Genomic DNA, 22,703 nt, shown 5'->3' on the forward strand with positions numbered 1-22,703 from the left:
GGTTTGGGCGGCCCGGAGCTTGGGGTTTGGGCGGCCCGGTGCAGTGCTCGGCGGGGGGGGGGGGGAGTTGGGCAGCCCGGCCCAGCCCGGCGCTCGGCGGGGGTTTGGGCGGCCCGGCGCGGCACTCGGGGTTTGGGCGGCGTGGCGCGCGGGGGTTTGGGCGGCGCGGCGCTCGGGGGGTTTTGGTGGGGCGGCGCAGCGCTGGGGGGGGCAGGGGTTTCGGTGGTGCGGCGCTGGGGGGGGGTGTTGTGGTGGGGCGGCGCTCTTTTTTTTGCCTGGGGCGGCAAAAAAGTTAGAGCCGGCCCTGCTCAGCTCACAAACACACCTCTACCACCTACTGCCTCCACCATTCAATACAGCTACAACTCAGACACCGAGTGCAGCAGCAGTGCATATGCATAATTTCCAGAGGGTATTGTCAGCTCCAGGGGCCCAGGTTAAGGTTACATGGGCATGTATCCTAACCAGGGTGGATAAAAATCAATGATTTTTTTTAAAAAATCACATTTTTTAAATTTAAATCAGATTTTTTTGATAAAATGCTTTTTGAGGAAAAAAACCTATCTAAAGATAGTTTTAATTAAGATACATTATAGCTCAAAGATATCTCATCATGGAATAGGGACTATAAATTCTAATTCTATAGTATGAGACAATTTATTCATGTACTTTTTAAGAAAAGTTTTGTAAATGAGTTCCAATAGTTCATGGATTAGGGACCCAATCTCATGAGGCTCCAGGGGCTTCTGTATAGATTATTTAGGTTAATCTTTCTATCTACCCAATGGGTGCTCAGTCTAGAAGATACCATCAGAGATGCTTAGTTTTGCAATTCTCAAACTGTGGATTTGTGTCTCCAGAGATAACATGCTTGTTAACAGCAGAAATGTTTTTAAATAAATAAATAATATATAGAGGTGAGAAATAACAGACCTCAACCCTATTATCCCTCTGCAAATTTGTGTACACAGAGTCAATCCCTTACCTCTCTAAAAGTGCAAAGTTTCAAAAAGTTCAATGAATAGAAGATTGTTGGGGGCGGAATAGATCCAGACAAGGAGAAGAAATCTGGAGATAAATGTGAGAAGGGAGGGACAGGCAGTAGAAACAAAAGTGAAACTGTTTGAGCAGCATATTCCAGAAGTCTTGAGGTCTTTCTGAGTGTAGCCTTCATTGATTTGAGATCTATCATACCATTCTCTCACTAGAAGGGAAAACCTATAATGGCAGCAGGCCATAAAAGAGACCCAGTTTGGGAATATTTTAATGAAGTTCCTCTACCTGTGGGTAAAACAGGCATGCATGCAAAATGCAAACAGTGCAACAAAGAAATGCAAGGCCTGATTGCCCAAATGAAACAACATCATGAGAAGTGTTCCTTCTCAGGAGGAAACATGTCTGAACATGTAGGATCTTCAGGTTTTTAAACTTTTTTATTTCATACTTCTTTCTTAAGGACTGCCTGTCTTCCTTCTGGACTATTCTTGAATTCTCATGTTTGAGCAATAAATATAGTTGTTACTCTATGGTACTATAATTTTAGATGCAGTTGTGATAAAAAAATAAATAGCTGAAATAGGCAGATCTTCCTTTTACAATTTCACCTTTAAAGTAGTAGTGAGTGTCAGTAAATGCAATGAGTAATACTAAATGGTAATAATAATTAAATAACTGCATTGACTTATTTTGTTTAGGAAAATCCATCCTCAACATACAGGATTCTGAAGACTATCCACCTTCAAGATCACCATCATTTTCTATACTTTCAGAGTTATCTGCCAATGATAGTGTTTCAGTCACACCATGTATGTCACATAGCCACAGTATATCACCTGTAGCAAAAAGAAAAAAAAATCTCCATCATCCAGAAACAACCATAGATAAGTTTGTGATAAGAAGCAGCAGATTACAAAAAGAGGTAATTGATGAAAAAATTGCCCGGTTTCTTTATGCAACAAACTCTCCTTTCCGTGTGATTGAGAACCCACACTTCATTAACATGGTTCAGTCATTAAGACCAGGATACAGTCCACCCAACAGAGTAGATGTCACAGGCAAATTGCTGGATAAAGTGTGTGAAAGAGAAACTGAGCAGTGTGCAAAAGGTCTAAACGGTAAAATTGTTAACCTGAGTCTTGATGGGTGGAGCAATGTCCACAATGATCCTGTTGTATGTGGTTGTGTGACAACAGAAGAAGGGAATGTCTTCCTTACAGATGTAGGGATATTAAAGAAGGTACTAACAGTGATTCCCCCAAGTGACAGTGCCCCCCCCCCCCAATTTGTCCCCCACACTTTAAAATCCAACAGTTTCACCAAGTACAAAAATCTCTTGGGTCTTCTGTTAAAATTTGTAAGCTACTGTCTGTAGAAACCATTGATTGTATCTGTCCTGTGAAAGATACTTTATTACTATGTAAAACTTACAAACAAGTTAATTGACTTTGTTCTTGAAGTGAACACTATGTTACCACCTCTGCTGTGAGCCTTAAGCCGTCAATTGACTCTGTGCTTCAGGCAGTTTATTCTGTAATTGATACAATGTAAACAAACGCTATAAGCCGTTAAGTGACTCTCACTTCATTGTAACAGCAACGTAGGGTGACCAGATGTCCTGTTTTTATAGGGACAGTCCCGATTTTTGGGTCTTTTTCTTATATAGGCACCTATTACCCCCCACCCTCTGTCCCGATTTTTCACATTTGCTGTCTGGTCACCCTACAGCAACAGCTCCTAGGAACAGACTCCCACCCTCTGTGATTAAAGGGCCGGGAGTCTCAAATGAATTAGCACACACCCCGAAAGTGGTGGAGACAGTAAATTAAAATATGGTTAAGATATGGAATGTATGTTGATGAATGCTTGATGTACATGAATGGTTAGGGAGGTGCCAGCCTAGAAAGGGAGTATCCATCGGCCAAAGAATGTGTCAAGTAGACCACCAGACAACCCCCGGAGGGTAAACTGGGATCCACCCCATCACCTGGAAGGATGAGAAACATAAACTTTGGACAGTGTGGAGCCACCAGGAATGTGCCACTTTGGACAGTGTGGAGCCACCAGGAATGTGCCATCTGCTGATTGAGTCAGCAACAGCAGGATGAAACAGCTCCCATAGACTAACATAGGAATTAATTCCTATAAGAATGGACTCTAAAGACTGATGACTTTGAGTCTCTGGTTCTGCTGCCAGCCTCCAGGAGCATCAGGTGCATCTGACACAGACTCGGCTCCATCCTCATGACCAAGATACCTGGCCAGTAACTTGGCATGAGCAACTTCTAGGCTGGTAACTATAACACCTATACAGAACTTGAATGAATGACTGTGTGAATGAATATATATATATATATGTGTGTGTGTGTGTGTGTGTGTGTTTGTGTGTGTATAAGGAATAAGTAGTGATAGGAATAGGTAGACAAACAACCTAAATTATTATATTTACAATGAATGTGGCATATTTGCCTTATCCCTCTTAATAAGATCCTGCTGGTTTTTATTCTATTGGTATAATACAGAAACAATTGATACATCAGGAAATGCGCACACACACAAGAATATTTACAAGAAGTAGCAGTAAAAGCTATAACAAACTGTGAAAAAAAATGCAAATGTCTAGTACACAGCTTGGTCACAGACAATGCTGCAAATGTATCCAAGATGAGAAGAAATTATTTAGAAGAGAGTCCCAAGCTAATAACATACTGTTGCAGTGCTCATTTGATGCACCTCCTAGCCAAAGACTTCAGTGTTCCAGAAATAAAGGCTAATATTGTTGAATTGGCAAAATACTTCCATAACAACCACTTTGCAGCAGCTGCTCTGAAAAAAGTGGGAGGAACCAAGCTAACTCTCCCACAAGACGTGCGATGGAACTCAGTAGTGGACTGTTTTGAGCACTATAGCAAGAACTGGCCTAATCTGATGACAATTTGTGAACAAAATTGTGAAAAAATAGATGGCACTGTCACAGCCAAAGTTCTCAACATTGGGCTTAAGAGAAATGTTGAACACATGCTGAGTACCCTGAAGTCTTGAACAAAATGCAGGGAAATAGCTGTTTTATTGTTGATGCTGTTGAAATTTGGAAGGAACTGAGTGAGACCTTAAAAAGAGAAATATGCAATGACAGAGTTAGATTACAAACATTTAAAAAATGAATGGGAAAAGCACTATCTCAGCTCATTTTCTTGCAAATATTCTCAATAGTCGGTACCAGGGTCAAACCTTAACTGCTGAAGAAGAGGAGTTGGCTATGACATGAACATCCAGCAATCATCCCTCCATGTCAACTATAATAAACTTCAGAGCTAAGGATGAACCATTCAAGAAAAATATGTTTGCTGATGATGTTTTAAAGAAAGTCACGCTAGTGAACTGGTGGAAGTCACTTAAGCACTTGGATTCAAAGACTGTTGAAGTGATAATCCCACTTTTAACAGCAGTAGCTTCTTCTGCCAGTGTAGAAAGAATATTCTCTTCCTTTGGACTAATTCATTCCGAACTGAGAAATCGTTTGGGACCTGAAAAAGCAGGAAAGCTTGTTTTTCTTTTCCAGATTATGAACAAACAGGAAAATGAAGGTGAAGACGACCGAGTTAGCTGCAGAAGCCAATATTTTAAGTTTCTCATGTTGACCTGGCTGACATAGTCGATTTAATTTTTTTTTAATATTTCATTTAACTATTTTAGTTAAAAATAATTTTAACAAAAACAAACCTGATTTTAAAAAACTTGAATGTTTAACTAAATTCAAAAATTCATATCCTTGTCTTGTTAAAATATTATGTTTGCTGTTGAAGAAAAAAATCCAGAATATATAACCTTGTTGTTTTAGTTAAATAAAACAATTTAAATGTCTGTCTGCTGATGTTCTCCTTCTAATATAGCATGGCAAGAAAATCCTCCAAATATTAATGAATTGGAGATAGTTCACCTCCCAATGACTTCATAAATATCTGCTTCAATTACCTTTGGTAAATGAAATAACCAAACAATCATTTCATTTTCTGATATAGCTGTAAAACTGATCTGAAAAGTTTTCAAAATAAATCACTTAAAAATGTATAGTGTGTACCTTCTAAAAATGAAACCTACATCTATCTCTGAGTTGTGAAGAATATCTATTAAGGTTATAACAACCAACAAGAATGCACTTTTATGTAGAAATCCATGATTAAATCGAGTCTTCCTGACTAGTGATTTAAATCATATCCACTCTGACCCTCGCTCTGCATCTCCTGGTTTTCTGAAATTTTGCTGAACTCTACATTCTGGAAGGACATGAGCGGTCGCTGGGAAACCCTAACTTTGCATAAACAAAGATTATTTTTTTTTTGCATTTACTGTAATTATATTATTTGTATTGCAGTAGTGCTAGAACAGTGGTTCTCAAACTTTTGTACTGGTGACCCCTTTCACATAGCAAGCCTCTTAGTGTGACCCCCCCCTTATAAATTAAAACCACTTTTTAATATATTTAACACTATTATAAATGCTGGAGGCAAAGCAGGGTTTGGGATGAAGGCTGATAGCTTGCAACTCCCCACGTAACAACCTCGTGACCCCCTGAGGGGTCCTGATCCCAAGTTTGAGAACCCCTGGCCTAGAAGCCCCCATCAAAGGCCAGGGACCCATTGTACTAGGCACTATGCACACACATAATAAAAAGGTGATCCGTGCCCCCAAAAAGTTTACAAACCATGTGTCACAATGTTGTGCCATGCTTACATTGCAGTGCAATGCAATGGCATTGACTAACAAGTAATAAAACTTAGCTCTTATATGGGACTTTTCATCAGTACATCACAGGAAGCTTTACAAAGGAGGGCAGTGTCCCCCTTTACAGATGGGGGAAATTGAGGGACAGAGAGGGGCTGTGATGTCAAAAACTTGATGTCACACACAGAAGCCGATCCTGTGGGTGGGTGGATCGTGTAATTTAGGTGACCTGGGTTTCAACCTCACCACCAGGAAATACTTGACAAACGATTTGTGCCCAAAGATACCTGGGTACATTCTAATTACACAACTTGTTACATCTTCCTGAAGATGAGCTGAAGAATGGTTCCTGTTAGCATCTCTGCTGGGTTTATAGGCACGCCCCGGCCGAGGGGGAAAGGGAGCCAGGACACTAGGGCTGGGTGGCGGCTGGAGAAGCAGCATCAGGAGAGCTGTTGTGATACCAGTAGGGTGACCAGACAGCAAGTGTGAAAATCGGGACGGGGTTGGGGGGGGTAATAGGAGCCAATATAAGAAAAAGACCCAAAAATCAGGACTGTCCCTATAAAATTGGGACATCTGGTCACCCTAGATACCAGCGTAGAGGGCAAAGTCAGTGGCAGCAGCGGACTTAGCCCTGGCCGCTGAGGGAGCCTGAGGCCAGCGCGTTAGGGTGCTGTTTACAGCGCTGCGTGTCCCCCCCACCGGCTGCAGCGCCCCGCAAGGGAGCGGCCCGGGAGGGAAGACAGGTCCCTGCACTGGCCACCTGGCTGGTCTGCAGCGGAACTTCCTGAAGGGGCGACTCCGCCTCCCCGGCGGCAGCTAATACAGCGATGCCGGGTCACGGGTGCTACATGGGGACGCCCTCAGGCAGCTCGGGCTCCCGGGGGCGGGGCAGGGTAGCTGCGCGAAGAGCCGCTTTCAGTTTCGTTTCTCTGCGAAAGACTCACAACAATAAATAGGCAAAGAGGCTGCAGGGAGCACCGGGGCGGAGCCGTGCCAAGGCCTCCCGGCGGCGCTGCACCAGGGGACCGCGGGGTGAGGGGCTCGGAGCTGCCCGGGATGGCCCGCCCCGCGCTGCCCAGCCAGGCGCTGCAGGCGCTGTGCTCCGCCGGCGGCTCCCTGGAGCAGGGCGAGCTGTCGCGGCGGCTGCCGGCCCCGGGTCCCAGCCTGGACAGCCTGTTGCTGACGGAGCCGGAGCGGTTCACGCTGGTGACCCGGCCGGGGCCCTGCTCGCCCGGCGGCCCGCCCCAGGAGCAGCGGGTGGTGGTGGCCACTAGCGCGGTGCGGCTGTGCCAGGAGCACGGCGCGCCGGGAGCCGGCTGCGGGGGCCAGTGCGGCCAGCTCCACATCTGCCGGTACTTCCTGTACGGCAACTGCCGCTACCAGCGCACCAGGTGAGCCGGGGTCACCCCCGGGGCTCTGGGGACCCCCCTCTGGCTATTCACCACCCTCCTCCGCGGCGGGAGCCCGGATCCATCCCCTCTGGCCATCCCCACCCCCGGGCGGGAGGGGCCCCCTGCCCGGGTGGGGGGGATGGGCCCAACACAGCCATTTACATTGTCAGTGGGTGCCACCGAAACTGTTCAAGGGAGCGGCCCCTCTGCTGAGGAAAAGCCCCTCAGGGCTGCTGGGTCAGGACAGCACACCCAGTGTCTGCTCAGGGGTTGGTGTTCATTTCTTCTCTCCCCCCCCCCATCCCACTTTCTCACAAAATGTGGCGCTCCCCTCTGGACGGATTTAGGGGTTGTATACAAAAGGCTAGTTTGGTGCGTGCAAGATGTGGACATGAAGATGGGGGAGGCCTTTAAAGCTCAAAGGGCGGAGAGGAAGGGGGTGTGCAACTGGTTTTGCTTTTCTGATTATGGGGCTGGACTTTCAAAAGTTTAGTAAACCAGGAATTGATCATTGTTACTCACTGGGGGATAGGCCGTTCCATGGCATGAGGAGATCTTTGCTATTTTTCTAGTGGGAGATGTGTTTTTTCTTCCATGTGTCTTTGTATTTTTTTTAAATAAAAAATGAGATTGTTATTAGCTGTGGTAGTTTATGGAATTTATCTTTTACTAACTTGGACAGTGAGTGGAGTTAAAAATAAAAAGGGTGTTTGTTTTGATAAATCTTTTTACCTTGGTTGCACTGTTCCTATCTGGCTTTCCACTGTGCTTTTTGTACCTCCCAGTTTCAGATTTTGCATTATTATGGTTAGGGGATTTGCAAGAGTACAGGTTCCATTTAGGGTCTAGCTATAATAGGTGTGTGTGTGTGTGTGTGTGTGTGTGTGTGTGTGTGTGTGTGTGTGTGTGTGTTAAATATTTGAATTTTGAGTGGGGTTGTTTCATTTTGGAGATGAAGCCTGTTGATTCCCCTAGTAGTTTCCTCTTGGGTAAGCAACTGTTTATCCTAAGTTGGAAAAGGTTGGGATGCTCTTTGTGGTATGTTTAAAGCCATAACACCCAGGGTTTGATGTATTTATTATTTGTGATGTTATAAAACCAGAGAGAAGCATCACAAAAAGTCTCAAAGCTGCAGAGCAAGATGAAATAGCATAGTTGAGGTGCTTGGCATAGGATGGTGCAAATCCTGGAAAATAGAGGGTGTATGTGAGACAGTGCTTTAATGGATTGGGTAAGTGAATAATGGTTCGCTAAATAAATGTATCATGCCATTTCTGCAGGGCTCTTTATAGTAAGCAAAATATACAAAGTAAAAAACATAACCAAATTCTTACCATAGGTATGTAGCACACTGGGTACTAGACAAATACTAGTTTTCCTCCCAAAAGCTTCATTTACTTTAACATAACATGTGGAGATATACCTCTCTCATAGAGCTGGAAGGGACCCTGAAAGGTCATTGAGTCCAGCCCCCTGCCTTCACTAGCAGGACCAAGTACTGATTTTTGCCCCAGATCCCTAAGTGGCCCCTTCAAGGATTGAACTCACAACCCTGGGTTTAGCAGGCAAATGCTCAAGCCACTAAACTATTCCTCCCCCCTATATACTTTGAAATAGCGTGCTAGACTATATGACTTACCATTGTAAACTATAAAGATGTATGCAGTGTTGATGTAGCTGTACTGGTCCCAGGATGTTAGAGAGACAAGGAGTGTGAGGTAATATCTTTTATTGGATCATCTTTGGTTGGTGAGAGAGACAGGCTTTCACACTTATACAGAGCTCTTCTTCAGGTCTGGGAAACTCATTCTCAGAGTGTCACAGCTAAATACAACCTGGAACAGATTGTTTTTCATAAGTAGTTAATGCATATTTCAAGGTGCAGTGGCCCATTAGAATCCATCCATTCATGGGGGGGAAAAGAAGGGAGGGGGAAAACAGGCAGCTTGTGGGGGATTGTTAGTGGGTTCTAGACTGTAATAAGCCATAAATCCAGTGTTTGTATTCTGTCCAAGTGTGATGGAGTGGGAATTTTCTGTAAATATTTTGTATGAATGCTGTGTGCCTTGGTTTCCCCATATGCTGAATTGTTAACTAGGTGGTGGGAAAAGACTGTTTACTCTTGGGGTAAGCTATAACACAGGTGTGACTGATGCCTAGCTGTCTGGGGCCTGCCCTAGGTCAGTGGAGAGCCCATGAAGACAACGGCCAATCCAGTCACTGGGACATTTGATACCGATCAATTTACGACCGTAGGTGGCCCACCCCATCTACAGGAAGCAAGCCGTGTTTGACCAACTGGACAACAAAGGACTGAGGAGGGGCTAGGTGGGACTGGCCCAAGAATTTGAACAAAGAGGACACAGAGAGACAGCAGGAGCCAAAGGGGCACACTGGTCGGGGCTCTGGGTTAACCAGAATGGACCATGCTGTAACTTTCTTCTCTCTAAGGTTATGTCTACGCTGCCCATGTTACAGCGTGGCCATGGCGGTGCTGTGATGTGGGCAGTGTAGTCACACTTTATCGCTGGGGAAGAGCTCTCCCGGAGATAAAAAATAACCACCCTGAATGAGCAGTGGTAGAAGCGCTGTCTATACTGGTGCTTTTCAGCACTAAAACTCTTGTCGCTTGGGGGGGGGCGACACCCCTGAATGACTAAAGTTTTAGCGCTGAAAGTGGCACTAGACGCTAACTAAGGACTTTCTGTGCTGTGTTCCAGTTGACTACTGTCTTTACAATACTGGCTGAGAGTTGCTGTGACTGCTTAAGGAATGAGGAAGTGCATAGCTCCCTAGGGGCATACAAGTGTCTTTCAGGTGTCCGTCCCAGTATGGCTCGCTAAACAGAGATCATGGTGTGAAGCAGGGGTGCTGAAGACTCTGAGGTTCAGTCTGAGGCAGTGAAGCAGAGTGAGTTACCCTGGAGGAACAGTGAGACCCTTGGCGGGGGGTCTGGCAAACTGAAGGGATTTTCCAAGAGAATGTTCCAAAGGTGGGGCTATAGCACGGATCATGTGGATCCGTCTGTGACAGTGTACCCCATAAGGCTTTATGGGGAGGGGGTGCTTATAAATGTATGTATGACATAACTGGAATATGTTTTGTGCTGCCTGTGCCAGGTAACATATCTCCGTAAAGGTTATGGTCTACTATATCTATTCATCCTATTTGTACATATATATATCATTTTCTACTTGAGGTTAAGAATATGGGCTGTATGCTTGCTTGGTTTCTAAGTAAGCTTTGGGAGGCATTTGGTCAGCTTCTTTAGGAAGGAATTCGCCAGGTTAAGTACCTGATCAGGAAACACTTGGGGAACAATGCATCTTGGAATGCTCCAATCCACATAAGAAGTCTTCCTGGAGACATGCAAGATACCATGTGGACAATGGCTTCAGCCTGTAAAGACTGAGTCATGCAGGGACATGTGACTTGCCCAGGTGACTCCAGAACTCTATCTTGAAGCTGGACTTTGCATAGGAGGGAGGAGGGGGGTCTCCTCCCACAAGAGAGAGTCTATTTAAACCTGGGGGAGACCCCTCCATCTGGTCTTCAGCTGGCTAAAGAAGGAACCCCCCCCCCCCCCCCCCCCGAGGATACTTGAAGGAGACTAAAACAAAAGACAGTAACTACAGGGGGTGTGAGTGATTGCTGGACCCAGGCTAAAAGGAGATTAGCCTGTAAAAGGGAGTGCTCTGGAACTGGTGAGGAAATCATCTGTATTTAGTTTGATTAGACATAGATTTGCGCATTTTATTTTATTTTGCTTGGTGACTTACTTTGTTCTGTCTGTTACTACTTGGAACCACTTAAATCCTACTGTCTGTATTTAATAAAATCACTTTTTATTTAGTAATTTACTCAGAGTGTGTATTAATACCTGAGGGAGCAAACAACTGTGCGTATCTCTCTATCAGTGTTATAGAGGGCGAACAATTTATGAGTTTGCCCTGCATAAACTTTATGCAGGGTAAAACGGATTTATCTGGGTTTAGACCCCATTGGGAGTTGGGCATCTGAGTGCTAAAGACAAGCACACTTCTATGAGCTGTTTTCAGGTAAACTTGCAGCTTTGCGACAAGTGATTCAGAACCTCTGTCTGTGCTGAAGTGGACTGGAGTGTCTAATTCAGCAAGACAGGGTGCTGGAGTCCTGAGCTGGCAGGGAAAACAGAAGCAGGGGTAGTCTTTGCACATCGGGTGGCAGCTCCCAAGGGGGTTTCTGTGATCCAACCCGTCACACCGTCACACCATGATTTTTAGTGTCATGAATTTAAGCACCCAGGCTCATCTTTTGAAGGTGTTGTCCAGATTTCCTTTGAGAATGAGGAGTGAGAGGTCATATAGAGTGATAATTTTGTAGAAAGTGATCACCCACAGGTGATAGTGTTTTTATCTTTTATCATTTTCCTGTGTAAGCTTATTTGAGAACGTAGTGATTGTCTGTTTGATTTCACCCACTTAGGGCTTTTCTACACTGGCACTTTACAGCGCTGCAACTTTCTCACTCAGGGGTGTGAAAAAACACCCTCCTGAGTGCTGCAAGTTTCAGCGCTGTAAAGTGCCAGTGTAGACAGTGCACCAACGCTGGGAGCCATGCTGGGAGCCGCAGCAGCGCTTTTAACATTGCCAGTGAAGACGTGTACTTAGTTCAGGGGTGGCCAACCTGAGCCTGAGAAGGAGCCAGAATTTACCAATGTACATTGCCAAAGAGCCACAGTAATACATCAGCAGCCCCGCATCAGCTCCCTGCCCCCCCCGCTCCCAGCGCCTCCCACCCACCAGCAGCCCCACCAATCAGCGCCTCCCCCTTTCTCCCCGCACCTCCCGATCAGCTGTTTCATGGCATGCAGGAGGCTCTACGGGGAGGTGGGGGTGGAGCAAGGGCACGGCAGGCTCAGAGGAGGGTGGGAAGGGGGTGGAGTGGGCCTATGGTAGAGCCAGGGGTTGAGCAGTGAGCACTCCCCAGCACATTGGAAAGTTGGCGCCTGTAGCTCCAGCCCTGGAGTCGGTGCCTATACAAGGAGCCGCATATTAACTTCTGAAGAGCCGCATGTGGCTCCGAAGCCACAGGTTGGCCACCCCTGCCTTAGTTGTTGTTAGAGCATTTAGTGCACTGGATGAGGTACACCATATGTTGCGATAGGCATGTGTAGAACCAATGCATCTTCAAATGTGTGTTGTGGAGGGCACTGATTATCATAGCAGTTTGTCTGTCTGCAGGTTTTGCATCTGTTCTGAATAGAGAAAGTGGATTTATGGCTTATTACAACAATCTGTAACCCACTAACCCCTTCACCCCCAGCTGCCATTTTTTCCCCCTTCTGTCCTTTTCCCTCCTGTGACTGGAGGGGTGTTAATGGGACACTTCACCTTGAATGGTCCCTTGAAATGTGTGTTAACTGCTTATGCTAAAAACAATCTGTTCCATCTTGTATTTAGCTGTGATGCTCTGAGGAGATTCTCAGACTTAGGCCCTGTCCACACTGGCAAGTTTCTGCGCAGTAAAGCAGCTTTCTGCGCTGTAACTCCCGAGGTGTACACACTGCCAAGCCACTTAGTGCGCAGAAACTGCGCAGGTGCAGCTCTCTAAAAAAAAAAAACCCACCCCGATGAGAGGCATACAGCTTTCTGCGCTGGGGCTACAGCGCTGCGGTGCCAGTGTAGACACCGTGGCGATTACAGTGCTGCGATTGGCCTCCGGGAGGTGTCCCACAATGCCTATTCTCACCTTTCTGGTCATCGGTTTGAACTCTACTGCCCTGCCCTCAGGTGACCAACAGTCATCCCCACCTAGGGTGATCCGATGTCCCGATTTTATAGGGACAGTCCTGATTTTTGGGTCTTTTTCTTATATAGGATCCTATTACCCCCCATCCCCTGTCCCGATGTTTCACACTTGCTGTCTGGTCACCTTATCCCCACCCCATACATTCCTTTGCAAATTTGAAAGTCCCCTTTCTGTTTGCTCGGTGATGCGTGCAGTGGTCTCAGCGCATCTTTCCAGGTGGCCATGCCTGCTCCACGCACCAGGTGATCCCCCGCTTGGAGCAATGCCGAGCTGCTGGACTCATCGGCATTTGGGGAGAGGAGACTGTACAGTCCCAGCTGCGCTCCAGCCGTTGGAATTATGATACCTACGGACAGATTTCACGGTGCATGACAGAAAGGGGCCATGACCGGGACACATTGCAATGTAGGGTAAAAGTGAAGGAGCTGCGGAACACCTACCACAAGGTGCGGGAGGTAAACCGTCGCTCCAGTGCTGCGCCCACGAGCTGCTGGTTCTACAAAGAGCTGGACGTGATATTCGGTGGTGACCCCACCTCCACTGCGAAGGCCCCTGTGGATACTTCGTTGGCTCACATGCCAGTCGAGAGTGGACTGATCCAGGAGGAGGAAATCTTGGACGAAGAGGGGGAGGGGGAGGCAGAGGATGGCTCGGAGCCCAGAGATGCATGCAGTCAGGAGCTCTTTTCTACCCCGGAGGAGCCTAGCCAGTCACAGCAGTTGGAACTTGGCGAACAGGAGATGAGGCCCCTGGTAAGTGGATCTGATTTTGGGAATTGCTGAAACGTTTTGTTGGGGGCAGTAGGGTTGCACAATGCAGGCTTGTCTCCCACCACATGCCTATTCTGAGTGGCGGAACAGGCTGTTGATAGACTCCGTCATTTCATGAGAATCTCTCTCAGAGATCTCCAGGAAACTCTTTTGGAGATACTGGGCAATCCGCTGCCGCAGGTTCTTCGGCAGAGCTGCTTTGTTTCTTGCCCCATTAACGTGAACTTTCCAGCGCCACTGTGCCGTCATGGGGGGGACCATTGCTGCACACAGGCGAGCCGCATAGGGGCCAGGGTGGAAGCCGCAAGCTTGAAGAAGACCGACCCTTGATTCCCTGCTCACCCTCAGCAGTGAGGTATCTTCCATAATGATCACGTCCTGTGGAAAGTGTAGGGACAGGAATGATTGTCAGGACCCACCCCACAGTGATGGCTCTCCCCAAGAGCCATGTGCCCAGTGTACAGCAGAGTCCAGGAAGAGTGATTTACCCTGCCTCTGTGGCTACTAACTATTTTGGGGGTCTTGTGGCTCATGTGTGCTTGCGTGGCATCAGCCAGGTAGTGACAGATGTGTGAGTACTGGCTGTGTTTTAAAGCACCGAATCATTGTTTTCTGTGTTGCAAACAATACTGCTGCTGTAAAATGTTGCATTTAAACTTCACAGAGATGACCTTGGGAGGCCAGCCTCCCTTATTGGCAGCTGAATTATCTGCACAGAATTAGAAAGCGGCCAGGAAGAACTAAGGAGGACTTTCTCCGTGAGGTTATGATGCACTCTGCCGCTGAGAAACAGGAATTGAAGGAGTGGCGGGACAGCAAGAAGAGGGACTGGAAGGGGAACGCAGCACACCAGAAAGAAGCCACAGAGCGGCTCTTAAAGGTTATGGAGCGCCAAGTGGACACGCTCCAGGCGATACTAGCTCTTCAAACCGAGCAGCTCTGCGCCCGCCCTCCCCTGCAGCCGCTCTCACAAAACTTTTTCCCATGCGTGCCCCCCTCCCCCCCCAACACACGGTTATCAACCTTTTGGCTCCATTCTCTACCTGCGGCATTCCACTCCTCCCTCCTCACAGTCCAGCAGTGTGGACTCCCACTACCCATTGCACTTAACACCCATCCCTCTGCAGTTTGGCCCTGCTGAAGTACAGCACCCGCTGCATTGTACTCCAAAGGAGAAGTTTGGCTATGATCCCTGGACATAAACAAATCTTTAGCCGTCCCGGGACCTCTCCTCCTCTGGAGACCTTCCCTTCCCCCATCCTCCTCCCTGCTGATGTATTTTTGTCGTTTGACTCTCTCTTCCGGTTGTTGTTCTTTAATAAAAGAATTGTGTTGGTTTGAAAGCAATCTTTATTGTATTAAGTGAAAGCAAAAAAGAACACTGCAAAGCAACATACAATTATGTTAAACCCCCTTATTGCATCAGTCACCTCCTAGCATTACAAGCACTGCAATCCCGAGCATAGCAGCAAATATTAATGGCTTTCAGCTTCAAATTGCTGCCTCAAGGTATCCTTATGGCCCTGCGCTGTGCCCCTCTAATAACCCTGGTCTCTGGCTGTTCAAACTCAGCCTCCAGGTGCTGAGCCTTTGCGGTCCAGCCCTGAGTGAAGCTTTCACCCTTCCCTTCACAAATATTATGGAGCGTACAGCATGCGGCTATAAGCATAGGAATATTGTCATCGGCCATGTCCAGCTTCCCATACAGGCATCGCCAGCGGGCTTTTAAATGGCCAAATGCTCACTCAACAGTCATTCTGCACTTGCTCAGCCTGTTGTTGAACTGCTTCTTGCTGCTGCCAAGTTACCCTGTGTATAGCTTCATAAGCCACGGCATTAAGGGTAGGCGGGGTCTCCCAGGATCACAATGGGCATTTCAACTTCCCCTACTGTGATCTTCTGGTCTGGGAAGAAAGTCTCTGCTTGCAGCTTCTTGGACAGGCCAGTGTTCTGAAAGATGCGTGAGTCATGCACCTTTCTGGACCAGCCTGCGTTAATGGCCATGAAATGCCCACGGTGATTCTCTAGGCGCTGTGGATCATTGAGAAATACCCCTTGTGATTAATGTACTCTGTGGCTAGGTGGTCTGGGGCCAGAATTGGAATGTGCATGCCATCTATCACCCCTCCGCCCATTTGTGCAAAGTCATCCACAATGTCATGCACGTTGCCCAGAGTCACGGCCTTTCGGAGTAGGATGCAATTAATGGCCCTGCACACTTCCATCAACACGACTTCAACAGTCGACTTTCCCACTCCGAACTGATTAGCGACCGATCGGTAGCAGTCTGGAGTAGCCAGCTTCCACAGTGTAATTGCCATGCGCTTCTCCAGTGACAGGGCAGCTCTCATTCTCGTGTCCTTGTGCTGCAGGGCTGGGGCGAGCTCATCACACAGTCCCGTGAATGTGGCTTTCCTCCTGCGAAAGTTCTGCAGCCACTGCTTGTCATCCCAGACATGCATCATGGTGTGATCCCAACACTCAGTGCTTGTTTCCTGAGCCCAAAAGCGGTGTTCTGCTGTGGTCAGCACCTCCGTGAATGCCACAAGCAATCTTGTGTCGTAGCTACTTCGCGTGGCGAGATCAATGTCACACTCCTCTTGCCTTTGTAGTTTAAGGAATAGCTCCACTGCCACTCGTGACGTGTTGGTCAGAGCGAGCAGCATACTGGTCAGCAGTTCAGGATCCATTCCTGCAGCCTGAAAGAGGCAGAGCGCGCAGTACACAAACCGTTGAAAGATGGCGCCAAATGTGGACGGAAGCACTGGGATTGCTGGGGTGTGAAGCAATGCATCACAGGGCATTGGGACTGGACCCAGGATGCCCCGCAACCCCTTCTGCCTTCCCACAAGTCTTAGCAGCAAAAGAGAAAGAGGTACTCTGTGGGATAGCTGCCCAGAGTGCACTGCTCCTAATAGCGCTGCAAGTGCCGCAAGTGTGAACACGCTATTGCGCACGCAGCTGTCAGTGTGAACACACAACAGCGGTTTTCCTTCTGCGCTCTCTGAGCAGCGCTGCAACTGCTGGCGCTGTAACTTTGCCAGTGTAGACATGCCCAAAGATGTAAGCAGTTAAATTATTCACTCAACTCACTCGTTCCTTTTCAACAACAGATATCTCCCTTCCACCATCCACAGCCTACTATGTATCCACCCTGCTCCTGAGCAACCTGGAGATGCCTTTGAATTCTGGCCATGTTTATTGGTCTAATTAGGGTAGGTGTGGCTTTTGTAGATCACCTTGTACCTGTTTTTGTAGGGGCATGTGCAAGTGAGGGTTAGTGTTCAGCTGTGAATGATGGTTGCGCTGTGGGTTTTTTGATAATGTTTGAAAAAGTTATGTTAATGGCTGTATTCTTGTGCTTGTTCTAAATTTGGTATTAATTTCTATGTAGAAACTATACAAGTGTATGTAATTATAGTTGGAGGGAAGGTTACCCCTATTAGTTAATTAGGATGAGAGTGAAAGAACTGAGGAAAGGTGGGAGTTGAGTTGATTAAATAGTGAATAAAGTGTAGATGGAATGAATGACTTAAACATTTATTTCCTTGTTTGCTAGATGGAAAAAACGATAGCAATCTTAACATTAATTGAGGTATGTGTGAATGCTCCAGTTTTAAAATAAGCATGTTTCCTTCTCTACATGTGTGTTCTTGCAGAGACCTGATGTCTTGTACCCCTTTGAAGACGTGTACCTCTCTCACCCCTTTCTGTCTATTCTTCCCAGTTGTGCTCAGCCTAAATTGTTCCCCATTTTTCTCCATGTTGAGGAGAGGGAAGAAGTGACGTAGGACTCTAGGTAGGGCCCTAGAGAGAGTAAGGTTATAAGGGGACAAGATGTGTGGGAAGGGCATTAAAATTGATTAAGTATGGGGGGGAGAAGACCTCCTCTCAGTCATATGCACCCGTCCTTAAATTTGTCTCTGAGTTAGACTGTGGTCAGAATGGCACCCCCACTTGCAAATGGCTTATGGCTGAGGAAGCTGTGGAGCTGGAAACTCTGCTCATTATACTGCCCCTATGGCAATTGCAGTGCTAGTTGTACTTCTGGCCCGTCTGTGAGTGCATCTCCCTCAGGTGTTCGGCCTCATGCCTTTACCTCTCGTGGGGTGGAATTTTGCAGTTCTCTCACTCCTAGTCCGGTCCCTGGCTACAGTATCCTGTGTATCACTGGTGCTGGGTTTAGCTCCTGTGTTTCCTCCCCTTGGAAGTCTGCGACCTCTCGAGTGGTGTGTGTGTATAGTGACCGCACTGCTGTCTTAAAACCAAAGTATTGTTTATATTAGCAGTAGGAACAAATCATGAGAGAAAAAAAGATTTTTAAAACAGTCTACACCTATGTCTGTCTTACCTATAGGCGAATGGATGATGGTGGCTTAAATCGGCAACCTCCCTTTCTCTCCACCCTTCCCCCCTTCTTGAGAGGGAGTCTCTTTCTTTTTTTTTTTTTTTTTTTTTTTTAAAATAGCCATAGTCCTTCTCAGTTCCTGGGCTCTGGCCTTGAATGTCAACGCCGGTTCTGTAAGTTGGCTGGAGCCAGGTGGTAGAAATTTCACAGCTAATAGTTCAGTCACTGTCTCTTGTCATCCCTTGGTAAATATTTAAGGATTTTTTTGTATCATGAGCCATTGTGTCCTTCCTGCTTGCTTTTCCTTAGAGCCTCCCTTTTAAACTAAGCAATATATTCATACAGTAAACATCCCAATAACCAGGTCAACATACAGTATTACAGAGCAGCTCCATTTCTTCCACACACCCCTCTGGTAGGAGTTCACTTTTAAAGGCTTGTGCTCACAAATAATTTACCCTGAAGTGATTCAGGCTCACTTTTTGTTTAGCCCTGAGAATTCAAGATCTGTCTGCAACGTTACCTAAGGACTCTGACGGTTGAAGCATATGTGTGTGTATGCAGAGTGCATTTCAGTCTATTAAGGAGGAACAAATGTTACTAACACAGTAAAATTGTCTACTATAGACAAGACCTCGGTTCAAATTTGAAGACTTTCTTTGCGACCATGAGGACTAGAGGCTTGATTTAAATGGGGGAAAAGTGGGGGACACAGGCACAAACATGCAGGAATTTAAAAGTAATCTTCAATTATGTGATTACATAGTTCACAAGACCCCTTATAGGCTGACTACTTACAGTCATGGAGATCCACAAAGACTAATGCAGGGGTAGGCTGATTTTCAGTAGCACTCTCACTGCCTGGGTCCTGGCCACCGGTCCGGGGGGCTCTGCATTTTAATTTAATTTTAAATGAAACTTCTTAAACATTTTAAAAACCTTATTTCCTTTACATACAACAATAGTTTAGTTATATATTATAGACTTATAGAAAGAGACCTTCTAAAAACATTAAAATATATTACTGGCACGCAAAACCTTAAATTAGAGTGAATAAATGAAGACTCGGCACGCCACTTCCGAAAGGTTGCCAATCCCTGGACTAATGCATCATACAAATAATCGTTTATGTACCGATTCTGAATATTTTATGCTGCTCAAGTTTATTAGTGTATTTGTGGTAGGAGAGCTAGAAATATAAACCATTATTCCTGCTTTTTCATCATGGAGTGTAACTGCTATGTAATCTGGGGGGCATAGGTACCAATGTTGTTGTGCTGCTGTAATTAATGAATAACACGGAAGCAGTAAATTAGAAATGATGATATGATGATTGTGCCTACCAGATTACATAGTAATTACTCTGAGGATAATCATGTAATTACTCTGTAAAGAAACATGGATTTTTTTCCTGAGACTAGCTAACTTTGTGCAGTTGGTAAACTGTTAAATGTAATGTATATCCAGTAATGGAAAAACTGTGCTGGTTAAGTATCAGAGGGGTAGCCGTGTTAGTCTGAATCTGTAGAAAGCAACAGAGGGTCCTGTGGCACCTTTAAGACAAGTATCCTTCTTTATGTCTGGTTTTCTTAACTTGTAGGAAAGAATGCAAGTTTGTTCATAACTTTCAGTCAGAGCATAACCTCCGTGTCCTAAAAAGACATGGTCTTGAAAACTTAAATGATGATGAGTTGCGTCAGCTCCTGCTTCAGAATGATTCTTCGCTCTTACCTGAGGTGAGTACTACTCTAGCAATATAGTATTCCCTTTACAATTAGTATCATGAAAAGAAGAAATAATGGCATTGGGTAGAACCAGGTATGGCATTGGCAAACGCTGTGGTGATGAGGTATGTGGGCCCTGATTCTACAACACTTGTAATTATAGTTAACTTTATTACAGAGAGTAATTTCACTGAAGTAAAATCAAGCTTGCGCAGAAGTATTTGCAGGATCAGTGTCTTGCTTTGTACATATTTCCTTCATAGCTCCGGCGTTGCACCTCATCGCTGACCTGCAACGCCCCTGCTGTTCTAACTTTTTTTTTTTTTAATGGATATTGCAGGTCAGATTGAAGTTTATTGACAGAACTTTATCTGAAATTAAGTCTGGAATATCAGGAGTGTTATGATTTAAGACTGAAGTGCATTAGCAGAGCTAGATGGTAGAAACTAGCTTTTCATGAGACCCAGGTTCATTCAGAATAAAAAATAAAACCCAAACACACAGGACTAGTGGCTTTCAAGAAACTAGACATGCTAATTTAATAGCTTTTGAATCTTTAAAAAATGTTCTAATATATGTATACAATGATTTTTGTATTAACTTTCTATAAGTCTTTCTTTCTGTTCTTTAGTATTTAATCATCCATAATATAAATCTGTTGTACTGGGAGTTACCTGTTTAGAAGGATTAACAAAAGAGAAACTCAAATGATCTTGACTTGCATGACCAGAATCTACAAGGAAATTTAAATTCAAAACCTATCTTCCTAAAACACTAAAGCTGAGAAATAAAGCACAGCAAAATTAGCAACCAAAAGAGTTGAGGTTCTTACGGCAACATCAATTCAACCATGCCGAATGTATGTGAGTTAGAGTAAACTTCCATTTGCCATCATCAAAGTGGGCCTGAATGTGTTTGATGCGGATGTTTGGGTCTGCCCAAAAGCCCATTCTAAACCAGGGGTGCCCAGCCAGAGCATTTCATAAGGCCCGCGGCCTGCTTCAACACGATATACTAACGGCTGATTCATTAGTATTTTGTCGTCCTGTTTACATCATTTTAGTTTACACAAGTGTGTAAGTAGGTTGTATCTATGTACAATATTGTCTATCTAAATACATACGAAACAAGCTGAACGTAGTCACCTGTATTGATTTATATTTTAAATCTTAATAAAATATGTAGAATCTGTTTGGCCCACACAAGGTTATACTTAGGTTTACATGGCCCTCCTGTGCAATAAGTTGGGCCCCACTGTTCTAAACAGTAGCCGTGGTTCAGAAAAGCCCATATAAATTTCTTCATGGCTTTTTGTTTTTGTTTTGAGTGTGTATGAACAAGAAAGTGGCCAAAATATACTACTTGCACTAGAGTTGTTTGTTTTTTTCCTCTTTCCCAGGTATGCATGCATTATAACAAAGGCGATGGACTCTATGGGTCTTGTACCTTCAAGAAGATCTGCACCAAACTCCATATGTGCCAGTACTACTTGCAGGGCGAGTGCAGATTTGGCAGTAGTTGCAAGCGATCACATGACATTTTTAATCTGGAGTGTTATGAAAAACTGGAGAGGCGGGGAATGAGCCCAAACCTGATTGCCAAACTGCCCTCTATCTTCAGGAACATGTATGACATCAAAAATGGCACCTCTTCACTATGCAAAGGTAAAACATTTTATCCTTTTTAAAACATTAGCACAGATCTCGGCTAGATAGGGGAAACTGAAATTGAGTCTTAGCTCTAGTTCTTATTAGGGGTTGCCAATTCTGGTTGGATGTATTCCTGGAGGTTTCATCACATGACATAATCTTTAATTCCTGGAGACTCCAGGACAATCCTGGGGGGGTTGGCAACCCTGCCACCAGGTGAGGTACCTTTTCTCTCTTTATAAACATCCCCCTATTCAAATTTTGAGGCATAGATAGGATTCCGAAGGATAAAACGATTGCCATGATGCAAGAGCCTTGATCCTGGGGCAGAATGATCTTCTCCAGGGAGTAAGGACCATCACAAACCTCACCACTTTCCACTCCAAGTGCAAGGTGAATTTCTTTGACCTTTCCTTCTCTAACATAAACACAGAGTAACAGGTATATGTGTATATTAAAAAAGAAAAAGACACACAGTGCCAATACAAGATACTCCATTGCATGTGCTTCTCTCTCTGGGAAGAGGATGAGAGAACAAACAACATTTGATAGAAGTTTAGGTACATTGCTTAATGCTTTATGGTCGGTGCTCAGATACTGTGGTGATGAGTGTGGTATTAAAAACCTCTATAGAATAGAAGAGTAGGACTGGAAATGGGAAGAAAGGGATTCTTTATTATAGTTCTGGTGGAAGTGGGTTAAGCAGAGAGAGAGCACATCAAAGGAAGGGCAGGCTTTTTTGTGCGTGTGTGTGTGTGTGTGTGTGAGATTTTATATACTTCTCCACCTTTTTCTTATCTATGGTGTATAGCACGAGAAGCCATGGAAAGCAGTGCCCTAATTGCTTCTAATAGCTTTAATGTTTTCTATTCCTTTTCCACTTAAATTTTTAAACTATGCTAACTAATTAAAGGACTGCAGAATAGAAAAACAGAATGTATACCTGCCACCTGATCACTCAGCTCTCTTGTGTACCTTTGGAACCACAGCAGTTCTAAATTGTAGACTCTGTTAAAAGGTGGCAAGGTGAATAGGTGTCTGGGATACCCACATAACTTGTGTGTTTTGAAACAATAAGGCTGTTACTCCACTGGTTGGGGTGATGTAGATATCTTTCTTAGTAAGCCAAGCAAGTCTCACTCATGATATTCTGTAACTGATCTGACTAAGTCTGGCGGCTGGAGAAGGGGACTAGGAGGCAAGCTTCCTGGATTCTGTTTCCAGATGTGCCATTGACTCTCTGTGTAATGTTGGTCAAGTCATTTAACGTCTCTCTGCCTTCATTTCACTGTCTGTTTTGATTC

At 45.3% G+C, this 22,703-nt stretch overlaps 1 protein-coding gene across 1 annotated transcript in view; it reads left to right on the forward strand.

Moving 5' to 3' along the window:
- The first annotated feature begins 6,783 nt into the window (after positions 1-6,783).
- Positions 6,784-22,703, forward strand: part of LOC135878512 (protein mono-ADP-ribosyltransferase PARP12-like) — a 36,617-nt gene continuing 20,697 nt past the window's right edge. The window contains exons 1-3 of the mRNA XM_065404206.1: positions 6,784-7,118; positions 19,627-19,762; positions 21,150-21,414. Coding sequence (XP_065260278.1) covers positions 6,784-7,118; positions 19,627-19,762; positions 21,150-21,414 — 736 coding nt within the window. The remainder of the gene's footprint in view (positions 7,119-19,626; positions 19,763-21,149; positions 21,415-22,703) is intronic.

Source organism: Emys orbicularis, chromosome 1, assembly GCF_028017835.1.
Source record: "Emys orbicularis isolate rEmyOrb1 chromosome 1, rEmyOrb1.hap1, whole genome shotgun sequence".
In the NCBI taxonomy this organism is placed as follows: domain Eukaryota; kingdom Metazoa; phylum Chordata; order Testudines; family Emydidae; genus Emys; species Emys orbicularis.